Source organism: Corvus hawaiiensis, chromosome 1 (assembly GCF_020740725.1).
Source record: "Corvus hawaiiensis isolate bCorHaw1 chromosome 1, bCorHaw1.pri.cur, whole genome shotgun sequence".
Lineage (NCBI taxonomy): Eukaryota > Metazoa > Chordata > Aves > Passeriformes > Corvidae > Corvus > Corvus hawaiiensis.
This window is the reverse complement of record NC_063213.1, coordinates 85,207,881-85,223,765: the sequence shown is the minus strand read 5'-3', so window position 1 is coordinate 85,223,765 and position 15,885 is coordinate 85,207,881. Positions and strand designations below refer to the sequence as shown.

General features: G+C 55.0%; 1 protein-coding gene across 1 annotated transcript; it reads right to left on the bottom strand.

Annotated features, from left to right (window-relative positions):
* Positions 1-625: 625 nt before the first annotated feature.
* LOC125329859 (myosin-6) lies at positions 626-15,135 on the bottom strand. The gene is made up of 40 exons (XM_048312281.1): positions 15,118-15,135; positions 14,679-14,715; positions 13,631-13,832; positions 12,992-13,135; positions 12,263-12,419; positions 12,067-12,094; positions 11,862-11,970; positions 11,689-11,781; positions 11,503-11,566; positions 10,868-10,966; positions 10,622-10,725; positions 9,839-9,977; positions 9,485-9,753; positions 9,022-9,192; positions 8,576-8,885; positions 8,413-8,486; positions 8,189-8,276; positions 7,987-8,104; positions 7,776-7,899; positions 7,439-7,575; positions 7,223-7,349; positions 6,986-7,114; positions 6,656-6,898; positions 6,246-6,422; positions 5,999-6,144; positions 5,828-5,918; positions 5,175-5,564; positions 4,959-5,085; positions 4,738-4,856; positions 4,129-4,325; positions 3,743-3,926; positions 3,502-3,667; positions 3,299-3,423; positions 2,914-3,222; positions 2,631-2,834; positions 2,301-2,426; positions 1,922-2,197; positions 1,380-1,475; positions 849-983; positions 626-763 (listed from the first exon to the last, which is right to left on the bottom strand). Exons 3-40 carry the CDS (start codon positions 13,829-13,831, stop codon positions 743-745), a joined length of 5,817 nt encoding a protein of 1,938 aa, XP_048168238.1. The 5' UTR covers position 13,832; positions 14,679-14,715; positions 15,118-15,135; the 3' UTR covers positions 626-742.
* Positions 15,136-15,885: the final 750 nt, after the last annotated feature.

The following is a 15,885-nucleotide window of genomic DNA, read 5'->3' as shown; positions in this document are numbered from 1 at the left end:
GTACTTCCTTCCCTCCCTCGCTCTATCTTTTCTTTCTTCTGCAGGATTTGGAGCTCGGCGCGCTGGTTGCCACCGGCGGCAGCAGAAGGGGCGCAGAGCGGGGTGGGGGCGACTCCCGCTGCTCCCGGCGGGCGCCCGGCTCGGGAAGCAGCGGGAGCCGTGCCGGGACGCCTCCCGCCCGAAGAGGGGAGGACGCCCTCCCGCTGTGACCGCCCTCCCGGACCTTGCCGCTACTGGGAAACTCCATCCCAGCTGAAACCAGGACAAAATCCACCCTTTATTCCATGACATTTACCATCTCTCATCTGATTCAACAGTGGCCCCATATTTTCCCTAATCTTCCTTTTGCTGCTGATGTACCTGTAGGAGCCCTTCTTGCTGTCCTAGGTATCCCTTGCCATACTCAATTCCAAGTGGACTTTGGCCTTCCTCGCTGCATCCCTGCATACTCTGACAATGCTTCTATAATCTTCCCACATGGCCTGTCCGTTTTTCCACATCCCATAAATTTCTTCTTCATAAATTTCAGATTTACTAGAAGCTTGTATGGGCTCCATCTGTATAACATACCATACAATGGGGTAACCCCACCCTCCCCACACAAACCCAGCCCCACACAAACTGGTGCTGCTCAATGCTTTTTATTGGCTGATGAAGCTTGGGGAGCTAGGGGGAGTTGGGCACTTGGAGGTCTAGGTGGGACAACTGCAAGTTCAAGTAGGATACTTGGGGATCCAGAGCTTCACTCTTCGTTGAGTCCCTTCTGATGGAGAAGGAGAAAAAGGAAGTGTGAGCGTGGGGCTGTTGTGGGACAGCCATGAGGCACCTGTGGGGAGAGAAAGTCCCACCTTGGCTCCAATGTCGCGGCTCTTGGCCCGCAGCTTGTTGACCTGGGACTCGGCGATGTCAGCACGCTCCTCTGCCTCGTCCAGCTCGTGCTGCACCTTGCGGAACTTGGCCAGGTTGGTGTTGGCCTGTTCCTCCTGAGGGGGCAGGGACATCAGTCAGGCTCCCACACAGCTCTCTCTGGCCTCCTGCCATCCCAGCTGCTCTCCATATATCTGACTTTATTATTACTCCATTTGGCCCACAATAGACCCACCTGTCCTTCCAGACATCCCATATTCCAGCCACCCAACCATCTACTCAACTAACCATCCATCTAGCGTTCCATCCATCCATCCATCCACCCATCCCTCCCACCACCATCTCTCCATCCCACCACCTACCAACTTTCTCTTCACCTACTCTCCTCACCCACTGACACCCCACCCCTTGACCACAAGTCCCCTGCTACTCCCCACATCCTCTGCCACACCCCAATCCCACCCTGTCTCCTCCTGGGGGGGTGGTCCCACAGATGTCCCTCCAGTGCTCACCGCCTCCTCTGCCTGTCGCTTGTAGGCCTTGACCTTCATTTGGAGCTTGTCCACGAGGTCCTGGAGCCGGACCATATTTTTACGGTCCTCCTCCGTCTGTAGGGTGAGACACATGTGGATCAAGACCTGACCCTACCTGTACTTTGAATCACCCAAGCTATGGGGGTCAGGAGACAGTTAATGATATTCTTGGAGACTGGAGCCTCTCTAGATCTGTGGGTGGCCTCAGCTCTGGGAGCAGGAGGTGGGATGTCTTCTTGCCCCTAATGAGGTCCCACCTGAGGTTCTGGATCATGCAGAGACCACATGGATGCTGGGGCACCGAGAGGTGGCCAGGGTGGCTCATGACCACTGGGCCAGCCATGTTGCGGGTCTGACTGCAGTACTGGACACAGTAGCAGTGGGTGGTCTAGTGTCTAGTCTAGACAGCCTGTGTCTCTCTGTCCAGCAGGTCAGCCATGTTCTAAGTCATGTACAGCATGAGATATGAGGCCCTGTGGCCAAGGGACAGTAGTTGACCTGGGCCAGCCCATGAGCCCCACCTGGTAGCTGAGCTCCTTGACACGACGCTCAGACTTGCGGAGACCCTTAATGCTCTCAGCGTTGCGCTTCTGCTCAGCCTCCAGCTCATTCTCCAGCTCCCGCACACGAGCCTCCAGCTTCTGCAGCTGCTTCTTGCCCCCTTTGAGGGCCAGCTGCTCGGCCTCATCCAACCTCATCTGCAGGTCCTTGATGGTCTGCTCCATGTTCTTCTTCATTCGCTCCAGGTGGGCGCTGGTGTCCTGCTCCTTCTTCAGCTCCTCTGCCATCATGGCCGCCTGCCCAAGGAGAGAAGCAAGCAGAGAAGGAGGACCAAAGTGTGCTCTCCATCACCCTCCAGTGGAAGGTGTCCTAGATGTTGGTTCCCAGCATGGCACTCACATCAGTGATGGCTTTCTTGGCCTTCTCTTCTGCATTCCTGCACTCCTGGATGGCCTCTTCCACCTCTGTCTGTAGCTGGGAGATGTCGGCCTCCATCTTCTTCTTCTGGTTGATGAGGCTGGTGTTCTGGAGTTAGAGGAGAGGATCTCAGGAGGTGTCTGTTGAAGTGCTGACCAATCCTTCTTCAACCCCCTCAGTACTTAATGCCCCCCTACTCCCTGCCAACTCTGCGGGCTTAAAGGATCTGGAGATGTTGGTAACTCAAGCTATTGGAAGCCCACACCCATGGATGGAGGTGACGTCTCTCCTTGAAGGCATGTGATGTCTCACCTGTGAATGGAGAAGCTGGACCCTCTCACTGGCCTCAATCAACTCCTGCTCAGCCAACTTGCGGGCCCTCTCAGTCTGTTCCACCACTGCCTGCATTTCCTCCAGCTCTGACTGGAGGAGGTTGTTTCTTCTCTCCACGATGGCGATGTTCTCCTTCAGGTCTTCATTGGCTCTCACCACATCATCCAGCTGCAGTTGGGTGTCCTGTTGGGATAAATACGATGGACATCAGCCAGCAGCTCCAAGGGGCTAGGAAGACCTCCTTAGAGGTGGGTGATCCCACCTTGAGGTGAGCCTGGGCTCCTTTCAGATGGGACTGAGCTTCGGCAGCCACACGGTTGGCATGACTGAGCTGAATCTCCATCTCATTGAGGTCACCCTCCATCTTCTTCTTCAGCCTCAGGGCCTCGTTGCGGCTCCGGGTCTCAGCGTCCAGCGAGGTCTGCAGCGAGTCCACCACTCGCAGGTGGTTGCGCTTGGCCTGCTCCATCTCCTCATCCTTCTCAGCCAGCTTGCGCTCATAGTCTGCCTTGACCTGGTTGAACTCCAGTTGAGCCCTCAGGATCTTTCCCTCCTCGTGCTCCAGAGAGGCCTGGTGGAGACAAATTAGAGGGCCACAGAGAAGACTAGGACAACCTGGGGATTCATGGGGATGTGATTTGGCTCACCTCAGCCTCCTCCAGTGCAGCTTGGAGCTCCAGTTTCTCAGCATCCAGCTGCTTCCTGACCTTCTCCAGTTCATGGATGGTCTTGTGACTGCCACCCAGCTGCTCCGTCAGGTCCGAGATCTCCTCTGCTCAGATGAGATCTCATCAGACTTGGTGAAAAGTGGTGGAGAACAACGTGGACAGGGGGAGTACCACAGTCTCACCTTGGAGATTCTTGTTCTCCCTTTTCAAGGTCTCCAGGTGCTCAAGCGACTCCTCATAGGCGTTCTTCAGCTTGAAGAGCTCAGTGCTGAGGGACCTGGCCTCTTTCTGCGATGCTTCCAGCTCCACCTGTGACTCTTCAAATTTCTGCTTCCACTCAGACAAGATCTGGAGCAAATCAAGTGGTCACCCTCTGTTCCCATGTCTCCCATCTGCTCCTGTCTCATCACTGTGTCCTCCCACCTTGTCAAAATTTCTCTGCTTCTTGTCCAATGCAGCAGCTGCTGCATTTGACCGCTCCACATCTGCCATCAGGTCCTCAATCTCATTCTGCAGTCGGTGCTTGGTCTTCTCCAGGGAAGAACATTTGGCATTGACTGCCTCCACCGCTTCCTCAGCCTCCTGAAGCCGCTGGGCCAGTTTCTTCCTACCGTGGGAGAAAACCTGGCTGTGGTGACCCATGGACCAAGTGGATCAACTCAAACATTTTTCTGCTTATTGGTTGGCTGAGACTCTGGATCTCCTCTACCATCTCCAGGTTCCTATACATTCTCCAGATCCTGATACAGTGGAAGAGTCTCCACTCTCCCCTGCCTCATAGAATCTTCCTCCATGGAGAGATGACTCACTTGGCCTCCTCCAGCTCCTCAGTGCGCTGGATGGCATCTGTCTCATACTTGGTCCTCCACTGTGCCACCTCAGAGTTGGCCTTGGAGAGTGAGCGCTGGAGCTCAGCCTTGGCCTCTGTCTCCTCCTCATATTGCTCCCTCAGAAGGTCGCAGTCATGCCGGGCCGACTGAAGCGCATGGGCCAGTGCATTCTTGGCCTGGGAGGGAGAGGCAGGGAGAAGGTGAGCTTGAGCTATATGTTGGTCCTCAAACTCAGTAAGTACTGGTATTTCTCAGCCAAACCTTCTCTAGATCATCCCAACCAAATTCAGCATGTCTAGACCCAGAGACATCTAAATATGGGTATCTCTAGTCTTGCCCAGTTTGACTTCCCCTGGTCCAGTGCCACCTGACCACGCATAGACCAACCCAGCTGCTTCAGAACTGACCTATTCAGCCCAACCTTTCATCTGGTAGACCAATGCAACCCAACTCAACCACTCTTAGATGCAACCACCCAACTGAACCAGCCTGAATTTGACTTCCATTTGGTGGTACCACCATGAGGGTGAAGGACGCCTTGTCTTGTGGCCCTCCTGGAGACCCTCTCAGCCGTGCCACAAACCTCACCTTCATCTCCTCCTCCAGCTGCCTCTTCAGGTCCTCCATCTGCTGTGTGTATGACTGCTTGCCTCTAGTTAATTGAGAAACAAGGGCCTCTTTTTCCTCCAGCTGGCGGGACAGCTCTCCTGCAGAGGTAGAGCAGGTTTTCAAGGGTGTGGCAGGGATTGAAGATGTGGGGCAGGGGTTGGGGATGTGGGGTGAGGGATACAGTGGGTCAAGGTTCCCACCATTTTCCGTCTGGAGCTTGGCCCGTTGGGTGCTGGTATCATTGAGGACTCGTTGTGTCTCTTCCAACTTGGCTCGGTGTTCAGCTGCCTGATCCTCCATGGTGCGAGAGATCTTCTCCATGCCCACCTTGAAGAAGGACAGGATAAAGAAGAGGAATGAAGCAGGAGAATTATGCCCATGGTGGAGATAAGATGTCCACCTTGGCCTCCTTCTACCTTGGCCTTTATCAATTGCTCCATGTTGGAGCTGAGGTCATCCAGCTCCAGCTTGAGGTCGCTCTTCTCCTTCTCCAGCTTCTGCTTGACACGCTGTAAGTTGTCGATCTGCTCACTGAGCTCAGCCACACTGTCGGCATGCTTCTTGCGCAGCGCAGCGGCCGTGGCCTCGTGCTGCAGTGTGGCCTCCTCCAGATCCCGCCGCATCTTCTGGAACTCTGCCTCCCGCTTCTTGTTGAGCTCAATCTGCACTGAAGTGACACCACCCGCCTCCTCCAGCCGCTCGCTGATCTCCTCCAGCTCCCGCGACAGGTCTGAGCGTAGCTTTTCCACCTTGGCTCTGCCTGTCCGCTCTGCTTCCAGCTCTTCCTCCAGCTCCTCAATCCGCGCCTGTGCTCCAGGGATGGAGATGCTGTGAGCAGACTTGCCTCCACCCAACTCCTCCACTCAACTCAACCAGTTGAGCTGGAGACTTTTCAACCCAACTCACCCCAACAAGCTGAAAACTCTTCAGCTCATCTCAGACAGCTGTACACTTGCCAACCAGCCAGGAATTCCTAAACTCAGCCTAACCAGATAGAGACTCTTCCTCTCAACCCAACCAGCCAGAGGCTCTCCAGTCCAGCCCAAATAAGCTTGAATAGATCCCTCACCTGCAGCTCTTTCAGCTTCTTCTGGAGCTGCAGAGCCAGAGCCTGCTCATCCTCAACCTTGCTGTTCTGCTGGTTGATCTCAAACTCTTTCCTGCAGATGAAAGCAGGTAGCAGTGGTCCCTGCCCTTGCTCCCTGACCAGTTTAGACTGGGGAAAGAGGTCCAGCCTTACTTCTTGAGCTTCTCCTCCAGCTGCTGCTTGTCATTCTCCAGATCCATGATGTTCTCCTGGGTCAGCTTCAAGTCACCTTCCAGCTTCCTTTTGGCCCGTTCCAGGTCCATCCGGACCTTCTTCTCCTGTTCCAGGGAGCCTTCAAGCTGTGTGGAAACATGGAAATGGGGGGAAACCTCAGTTTTTCATCATCTCTGCCCCAGTAAGCTCCTCAGCTCTACCCATTGTGGGACCAGACTACACTCACGTCATCCACTTGCTGTTCCATCTTGAGTTTGGCCTTTGTCAGGGTGTTGACTTTGTCTTCCTCTGCCTGCAGGTCATCCAGTGTCTGCTGGTGAGATTCTTGCAGGGCTTTCTTCTCCTTTGTTAGCTTGGCAATCATTTCATCCAGCCCAGCCATCTCCTCTGTGAGGTTCTTTACCTGCAGGAGGAGAAACACCAGGCCTCCAGCTTAGTTCCAGAGGTGGGGAAAAGCTGGGTGATACGGCTGTTGTCCTTGGCCAGTGAGGCCACATCAGTGGTAGAGAACACAAAGGATGTTGAAGCTTCATGTAGCCCAGATCGACTAGCCTTGGATCTCCTCAACCCAAAACAACCAGGTTGTGTTGACCCAAATCCCCAAAACTTAAGGTCAAGGTCTCTCTCCACCCTCACCTTGTTCTCAGTGGCATGTTTCTCCTTCTCCACCTTGGCTAGAGTCAGCTCTAGATCATCTATATCCTTTTTCAGCTCTGAACACTCATCCTCCAGCTTCCTCTTCTTAGCCGTCAGCTCTGCATTCATTTCTTCCTCATCCTCCAGTCGCTCTGTCAGCTCCTTCACCTTGGCCTCCAGCTGGATCTTGTTCTTGATCAGCTGGTCGCAGCGCTCTTCAGCATCATTGAGGTTGTCCTGCTCCTGTATTGGGGTGGTAGGTGAAGTGGGGTGGCCCTGAAGGGGTTCTGGTCACCCCCCAACATGGTTTTGGGGGGCAGTCTCACTCACAGCCTGCACTTGGAGCTGAAGGTCATTCTTCTCCTGCAGCATGGAGACCATCTTCTCCTCCAGGTCTTTGCGTCGGGTCTCTGACTTCTCCAGGGCCTCCTTCAGCCGCCCAAACTCTTCCTTCATGTTCTGCAACAGAGCCCAGGAGACCAGTAGCCACATCCAACCCCTTCCATCCATCAACCCCACCCAACCCATTTTAGATTCCAAGCTGCCTGCCTCATCACCTCCTCCCACCTGCATCTCCTTCTCTGTCTCAGCACTCTTTAACAAGGGCTTGATCTTGAAGTAGAGCTTCATCCAAGGCCAGTTCTTCACCCCCATGAAGGCCCTGATGTTCCACTGGATCACCAGCAGTGAGTCCCTAGAATGGCAACACAAATGCCACCACATCACAAAAGTGGTGACCCACCAGAGGTCCCTTCCCAAGGAGAAAGACCCTTCCCCTCTCACCGGCGCTCCAGGATCTTCTTAAACTCAATGCGCATGAGCTGCCCTCGGGCCTGAGCCTGGATGCGGGTGATGATGCGGGAGAGGCGCTCATCCCGCATCTCCTCCAGAAGTCCCAGCAGCCCAGCCTTGAAGAAGACCTGATGGAGGAAGGAGGCAAGTGAGAGGGCGGATTGGTTGGGAAGGGTTGGTGGACAGATGGATGGGTTGATGGGTTGTTGGGGGGATTAAGCGATGGATGGTGGGATAGATAGGCAGGTGGACACATCAATGGGGTGAGACCATGGGGTCCACATAACCCCATGAGTGGTAGGAGCATGGAGAAACCATGTGCCCTCACCTTGGTGTGTCCAAACTTGTACTGGTTGTGGTCAATGTCAATGGATCCCAGGAGCTTCTCAGCGCCCTTGCGACTGTCAATGAACTGCCCCTCAGGGATGGCGGCAGGGTTCAGGATGCGGTATCTGGTGACCAGAGAGGACAGGAAAACCCTGAAATCATCCCCAGTGGGGTTGTCCACCACCTCCCCATATTTTCTCCTCTGTGCCTACCTCTGGCGGAAGTCCCCATAGAGGATGCGGTTGGGGAAGCCCTTGCGGCAGATGCGGATGCCCTCCAGCACCCCATTGCAGCGGAGCTGGTGCATTACCAGAGGATTGTTCATCACACCTGGCAGTGGGTTAGAGGGGTGGTGTCAGACACAAGCCAGACCTACCACCCTTTTCCCTGCCCTCAGCCCTGCCCTTTGCTCACCCGGCTCCTTCCGCTCATTGGGGATGATGCAGCGGACAAAGTGAGGGTGGGTGGTCTTGAGGTTGGCCATCAGCTTGTTGAGGTTCTCCTGGTGAGGAGGGAGGAGGGAAGAAGCTGACCAATGAGAAAGCAAGAGAAGGTCTGGGGGGCTGAAGGAGTGATCCACCATTCAAAAGGTTGTCCTCCCACTGCCCCACACTGGGTGCATTATGTAGGTCCCTCACCCGATGCAAAGCTGAGACAGTCTGAAAGGAGGAACCTTTCTTCTTAGCTCCTTTCCCCTTCCCTCCATCACCACCTGGAGAGAAGAGGGGTGGGATAACAAAGGAAAAAGGGTGACTGGTGGACAATGGTCTTTGCCATCAACTCAACCATCCATTCACCCACCCGCATCTGTCCCAGCGTAGTTGGAGAAGAGGTTGGCCAAGAGCTTCAGGGCTGACTTCTGGTAGAGCCCCACCACTGTTTCATTGAGGGGGTCCTTGTTTTTCTGCAGCCACCCGATGATGTTGTAGTCCACTGTGCCAGCATAGTGGATAAGGGAGAAATGGGCCTCTGGCTTCCCCTTGACATTGCGCGGCTTCCCAAAGTTGGTCGACTTGCCCAGGTGATTATCAAAGAGCTTAGCCTTGAAGGTCATGTCTGAGGCCTTAGGAAACATGCACTCCTCCTCCAGGATGGACATGATCCCCATGGGCTGGGAAGGAAAGACCTCAGTGGTGGTGGAGGACACCAAGCACAACCCAACTGGCAAACTTTGGGGTCCCTGGGCAAGAAAGGGCCCTTCCCCAGCAGTCCCTTCAGCTCCCATGAGGCCCTGGGGGAGGTGGTACCTTCTCAATGAGGTCGATGCAAGCTTGGAGGTCCATGCCAAAGTCAATGAACTCCCACTCGATCCCCTCCTTCTTGTATTCCTCCTGCTCCAGCACGAACATGTGGTGGTTGAAAAACTGCTGCAGCTTCTCATTGGTGAAGTTGATGCAGAGCTGCTCGAAGCTGTTGAACTGGGGAAGGAGAGAGGAGATGGACAATGGGGTTAACTGGATCAACTTAACACCCAACAGCGTCAACAGAATGCCCAATGAGATCAATAGGTGAACCTGAGCCCCAACTGGGTCAGCACAATACCCAGTACTATCAGTGAGGCCAACTCAACACCTGAGAGGGTCAATACAAGGCCCAAAGAGGTCAAGTTTCCACCAGAGGTCAACATGAAGCTTCAGAAAACCATCTCAACACCCAACTGGATCAACCCAACCCCTAAGAGGACAAACACCCTGCCCCCTCAGTCCTCACATCAAAGATCTCAAATCCGGCAATGTCCAGCACACCGATGAAATACTGCCTTGGCTGCTTGGTGTCCAGAGAGTTGTTGATCCTCACCACCATCCAGTTGAACATCTTCTCATATACAGCCTTGGCCAAGGCCCCAATGGAGTAGTACACCTGCTGGACATTCTGCCCCTTGGTGACATATTCATTGCCCACCTTCACCCGGGGGTGACACAACCCCTTGAGAAGGTCAGCTGAGTTCAGCCCCATCAAGTAGGCTGACTTGTCAGCATCTGCAGAGCATCAAGAAGAAGACATACTGTCAGATTCCACCTAACCTGGTGACCCCAAGACCTATGTCATCCTGCCCCCACTTACCTTCAGTACCATCTGGTTCTGCCTGCTCTTCCCGTTGCTTCTGCTTGAACTTCATGTTGCCAAAGTGCATGATGGCTCCCGTCAGCTTGTAGACACCAGCCTTTTCCTCAGCCGTGAAGCCCAGGACATCAAAAGCGCTCTGGGTGATCAGTGGAGGGGGGTGGGAGAGGGCCTTGCCACCAGCTGTGGTCATGGCTCTCTGCTGGCCACCATTTGTGTGTCCCTCTGCCCTTCCAGCTCGTCAAATTCTCCATCCAAGGACTCATCCATCTGAGGGCTCATCCATCCAAGGACTCATCCATCCAAGGACTCACCCATTATGGATTCACCCATCCATCTATGGACACTTCTCGCCATGGATTCATCCATCCATCCATCCATCCATCCATCCATAGACTCATCCATCTATGGATTCATCCGTCTATGGACTCATCCATCCATGGACTCATCCGTTCACCATTAACTCCATCCATGCACCCATGGACCCATCCATCTGTTTGAGGACTTGTTCACCCGTGGACTCATCTGTCCACCTAAGGACTCCCCGACATGTTTTTATCTTCACCCACAACCTCCTCCACCCCCTGCCTCCTGTCCTACCTTCTGTCCCTCACCCCACATCATCCCACTCCACCAACCCACCATCTTCCACCCTTCATATCATCCACCTTTCATCCCTATGTTCCTCCTCCACCCATCCATCTTCTACCATCTCAACCATCCACATGGCATTTCACCTTCAATTCATCCAGGTGATGTCCACCTGCCCAGCCCACCACTTACGTCAGTTGCCAACAGCTCTTCAGAGTCATCAATGGAGGCCACAGTCACCTCTCCTTGGGAGACATAACTGTAGTCATAGGGGTTGTTCGTGATGAGAAGCATCTCTGCTCCGTGGGCCCAGGATAGAGACAAAAACTGAGCATTTGCACTGGCTAAACAGCCCCAAATCATCCTCAATTGCCCCAGGAAGGAGCAGAGAATTGGAGGAGAGGAAGTAGAAGACTCAAGGCCAAGCATCCTACTCACCCAGCAGCTCTGGCTTCTTGTTGGAGAGGATCTGGTAAAAGATGTGGTAGTTCCTCTCAGCCTTCAGCTGGAAAATGACACGGGACTTCTCCAGGAGGTCTGAGGTGGGTATGGAGAGAAGGAGGATGGAGGCTGGGGTGAGGAGATGGATTCATATATGGAGAGATGGATGGTAGGATAAGGAGGTGGAAAAGGAGGGGTGTCTGGATGGTGGGATGAGCAGATGAAGGGAAGAAGAGAGGAAAATGGAAGGTCAGATGGATAGTGGGATGAGATGATGGATCCACCAACCATGAAGATAGATGAAGGGATGGACTTGGGCAAGGGGGAGTAAGTCAAGGAGGGAGGGAGGTAGACACAAGGAGATGGAGGGACAAAGAATAGGAGATGGAGGGTCAGGTGGATGGTGGGATGAGGAGATGGAGATGAAGAGGTGACTGGATGGAGGGAGGAAGGGGAGATATGTATGGATGAATGGAGTTCCTGAGGGGACGGATGAAGTTCATGGGTGAATAGAAGAGTCTACAGATGGATGAGTCCTAGGATGGATGAATAAATCCATGGATAGATAAGTCCATGGATGGATGGATGACGGATTACAAGACATCCTCTCGCTGGGCTCTCAACCCACTCACAGGTCTCAATGTCAGCTGACGCCAACTTCCCTGTGGCCCCGAAATGGATCCGGATGAATTTCCCCTGGGAAAGCAGTAGCAGAAGGTGGAGGTGGCTGCCATCTTGCAGCAGAGCCCACACCATATACCCTGTCCCACAAACTGCCCCATAGACCCTTCCTCATACAACCCACCCTGATCACTCACAAATCGGGATGAGTTGTCATTGCGGACAGTCTTGGCATTGCCAAAGGCCTCCAAGGCAGGGTTGGCCTGGATGATCTGGTCCTCCAGGGTGCCCTGGTGGGGTGGGACAATGCTGGGTATGGACACCACTGGGGGACCCTCTTTGCCAAGGGTACATGGACTGAGGCACTCACCTTGCTGCTATTGGTCACTTCCTTCTTGCGGTCGCCAATGGCAGCAATGCTGGCGAAGTATTGGATGACCCTCTTCGTGTTGACTGTCTTCCCCGCCCCGGATTCTCCACTGGGGGGGCAACAGTGAGATATTGCATAACATCCTGATGGGTCCTTCATCCCACCCCACTGCTATGGGGCAGGGTTGGACAAAGCGAGGCCTTACGTGATGAGGATGGACTGGTTCTCTCGGTCTGCCAAGAAAAGAGAGGAGTCAAGTGGGATGAAGTTGGGAAACATGCTTGGCATCTTGGTGTGGAGGCTGAGGTTCTCCATCCTCCCAGGTGAGGACCAGGTCTAAGGCAGGAGCCATTTTTTGGAGTGGGGTTGTTTAGTTTGAGGTCCTCACAGGATGTCCTTACCTGTCAGCATGTTCTGGTAGGCATTGTCAGAGATGGAGAAGATGTGGGGTGGAGCTTCACTCCGCTTCTTTCCCCGGTAGGCAGCCACCACCTCGGCATTGTAGACGGGCAACCACTTGTAAGGGTTGACAGTCACACAGAAGAGCCCAGAGTAGGTCTGGAGAAAAGGGCAGGTGGGTCAGAGTCAGGAGGTGCCACCCCACCAGGTGGGGACATCCTTTGTGTAGGTGGCCCACAGGATGTGGTCACAGGATGTCCTGATTTTGGTTGTCCATAGAGGGACTGGAGAAGGGGCATCTTGGGTCTGGGTGGCCCACAACATCCAGAGATGGGACATCTCATGTGTCAGTGGCCCAAGTGGTCTGGAATGGGACATCTTGTGTCCCATCAAGGGGGCTATTGAAGTGACATCTTCAATCTAGGTGACCAGAGGGGTCAGGGGATGCAACATCTCAGGTCTTGGTGGCTGAGGTGGTCTAGAAATGGGATATCTTGGGTCTGGGTGGCCCAAGGGAGCTGGAGAAGGGCCACCAGGTTCTAGGTGTCCTTTGGGTCCATGAAAAAGCCACACCAGGTTTTAGGTGTCCCATAGACTCTCTGGAAGACCTATCTAGTTCTAGGTATCCCAAGAGCTTTAGGAAAGGGTCACTAGTTTCCATCCACCCCATAGGCTGTGGGGAAGGCCCCATCTAATTCCCAGGTGCCCCAGGGGTTTGTGGGAAGGCTCACATAGATCAACCAAGAGGCGTAGCGCTCCTTGAGGTTGTAGAGGACAGCAGGCTCATGGAGGAAGGTCAACATCGCCATGTCCTCGATCTTGTCAAATTTGGGGGGGTTCTGCTGATGAATGTCAGCTTCCTTCACCGTCACCGTCTGGGGGGAATGGGGAGACAAGGGGGTGGGAGTTGGGAGGTGCCCCCTGGCTTGGAGGGTACCTTGTGGGGTAGGGGGTGCTCCGTTGGTAGGATTTCTTTCGTGGGTTGGGAGAAGTCTCCTATGGGTTGGGGGGCACCCCCCACTGGTTGGAAGTCTTCAATGGGTCAGGGCCCCCACCACTATCAGCCTGGTTTCCCCCTCCCCCATTTGCTCCTCCCAAACCTTCAACCCCCCTCCCTCCTTTGACCCCTCCCCCATTAATTTCATCCCATTAACCCCTCCCTCCTTAACTCTTCACCCCCCTACTTCCCACCAACCCCTCACCCATTATGCCTAACCCCCCTTCTTTCCCCCACCAGACACCTCCTATGCCCCCACCCACCATCAGCCCTTCCCATCCTTAACCCCTCCATCCATTACTCCCATTAATCCTTTGCCCCATATGGCCCCTTGCCCCCTCCCCTCACCCACCCCAATCTCCCAGCTGCCCACCTCTCCCAGCTCAGTCTGGACGGTGACCTCCCCGCCTTGGCGCCCCATCACCCGCCCCCGAACAAACTCCTCCCGGGGGTGGGGGACGAAGCACTCGCTGCGGGGGTCGAAGGATCTGGTCTGAGCTGCCAGCCGCTCCCGCTCCCCTGGCCTCAGGAAGGGGGCTGCCGCCCCCAGCGCTGCCAGCACTGTGTCCGCCATCCTGCCCCACACAGACAGGGACCCTGCATCACCTGGGGGGCTGTGAGGCTGTGGCTGCAGGGTCTCGCCCCTTGTTCTATGGCCCCACACAACCCCATTGGCCAGAGCCCATTGCTGTGCATGGGCCCCTATAGCCATGCCCAGACCCCTATGGCTGTGGGAGACACTATAGCCAGACACAGAGCTTCGTAGCTGTGCACAGCCCCATGCATGGGCCCCTATAGATGTACAGGGAGCCCTATAGCCCACTGCAGACCCACATAGTCATGCACTGCCCCATGCACAGACTCCTGTAGTGATTCAGGGACCTCTATAGCCATTCAAGGACCCCTAATAGCGATGTACAGGTCCTCATAGTCGTGTATGGTCCCATGCACAGAATCCTATAGCCATTCATGACCCCATGTATTGAGCCCTATAGCAGTGCACAGACCCCCTATAGCTGTGGGCAGACCCCTATAGTCTTGCAGGGACCCCAATACCCATGCACAGCCCCATGTACAGACTCCTGTACTGATGCAGGGACCTCCAGAACCAGGGACCACCAGCCCCTGGAGTGATGCATGGACCCCTGCAGCACAAAGACCCCTATAGCCATGCACAGACCCCCATAGTGATTCAGGTATCCCTATAGTGATGCACAGAGATGCACAGCATTGCAGGGACCCCCATAACAATGCAGGGAACCTTAGAGTCCTGCACAGCCCCACATGCAGACCCCCATGGCAAAGTATGGACCCCCTGTAGTGATGTGCAGACCCTATAGCAACACATACACCCTATAGCAGCATAGCAGCACACCCCCCGATGCACCCATCCCCATGCTGCCCCACAGCATCGCCCTCACCTGGAGTCTGTGGATCTAGCAGGTAAGATGAAGGGAGCTGGAGAAACATGCGGAGGGTGAGTAGGGCTGCACCCCGTGCCCCGTACAGACACTCTTTGCCCCATAAACCTCTTTATGGCCCATAGATCTCTTTGCCACATAGACCCCATGTACCCCATAGACAATCAGTGTCCCCTAGATGGCTGTGCCCCCATAGATCTCTGTCCCCCACAGTTCCCCTCAGTGCTTCTCAGGTCTTCTGTGCCTTGTAACCTCATGTGTGCCCCACAGGTCCCCACACCCCAGAGAACCAGTATGTGTCCCATAGCCCCCCTGTGCCCCATATCCCCCACACATTCCTCTGCACCATAGATCCCCATGTGCCCCATAACCCTCCTGTGCACCCCAAAACCCCCCATATACTCCCTCAGCTCTTCATATCCACATCCCACATTCCCACCCTGTCTCTCTTTGCCCCACGCAGACACCTATGCCAGCCCCGCAGCCCCACGGCCTTTATAGACCATCCTGGGATGGGGAGGGGAGGAGCATTCCTGGGGAGGGGGTGGCTGATAAGGGAGAAGGAGGGGGGCAGCTCCCTCCGCTTCCCCAGCCACAAGATGGCATCTTTCCAGTGACCCAGGCATCCAGGACCTGCATATTCACCCCACAGGATGATCTATGGGGCAGAGCTATCCAGAGCCCTGGAGCAAGGGCTGTCCAGACCCCTTGTCGGGGTTGGATGTGGGGTGGTCCAGGGGGCCTGGGTGCCTAGGTCTCTTGTGTAGGAGGTGTCAATGGAGCCCAGACGCCTGGATCCCTTGTGTGGGGGGGGGAAACTAGGGAGCCCAGGCACCAGGGTCCCATGTGTGGGTGATCTATGGGGACCAGGGTGCTTCGGTGGGGTTTGTGATGATTCTGTGGGGCTCAGATGCCTGGGTTCCTTGTGCGTGGAGGGGATCTATGGGGCTAGGACTGCTGGGACCCTTGTGAAGGGGGTGCCTATGGGGCCTGGATGCCTGGGTCCCTGGCCAATGTCCTGTCACCCATGGGGTGGTGACAGCTCAACCCTGCCAGGTCTATATTCGGAAACATCGGCGGGGAGGATGGGGGGAGATTGTTATCTCGTCCCTCCAGTGAGGCGCCATGGGGCTAGTAGGGGTCTGAGGGACGGGGGGGTCTGGCAGCAGTCCCCGAACAGCGTGTCCACTTTGTCATCAAGGAGGTG

Coding starts and splice junctions, on each gene's coding strand:
- LOC125329859 (XM_048312281.1), bottom strand. CDS start 13,831: ATGGCGGACACAGTGCTGGCAGCGCTGGGGGCGGCAGCCCCCTTCCTG. Junction 9,754..9,838: donor AGAACCAGATGGTACTGAAG/GTAAGTGGGGGC, acceptor GATGCTCTGCAG/ATGCTGACAAGTCAGCCTAC. Junction 3,223..3,298: donor CTGCACTGGAGGAGGCTGAG/GTGAGCCAAATC, acceptor TGTCTCCACCAG/GCCTCTCTGGAGCACGAGGA.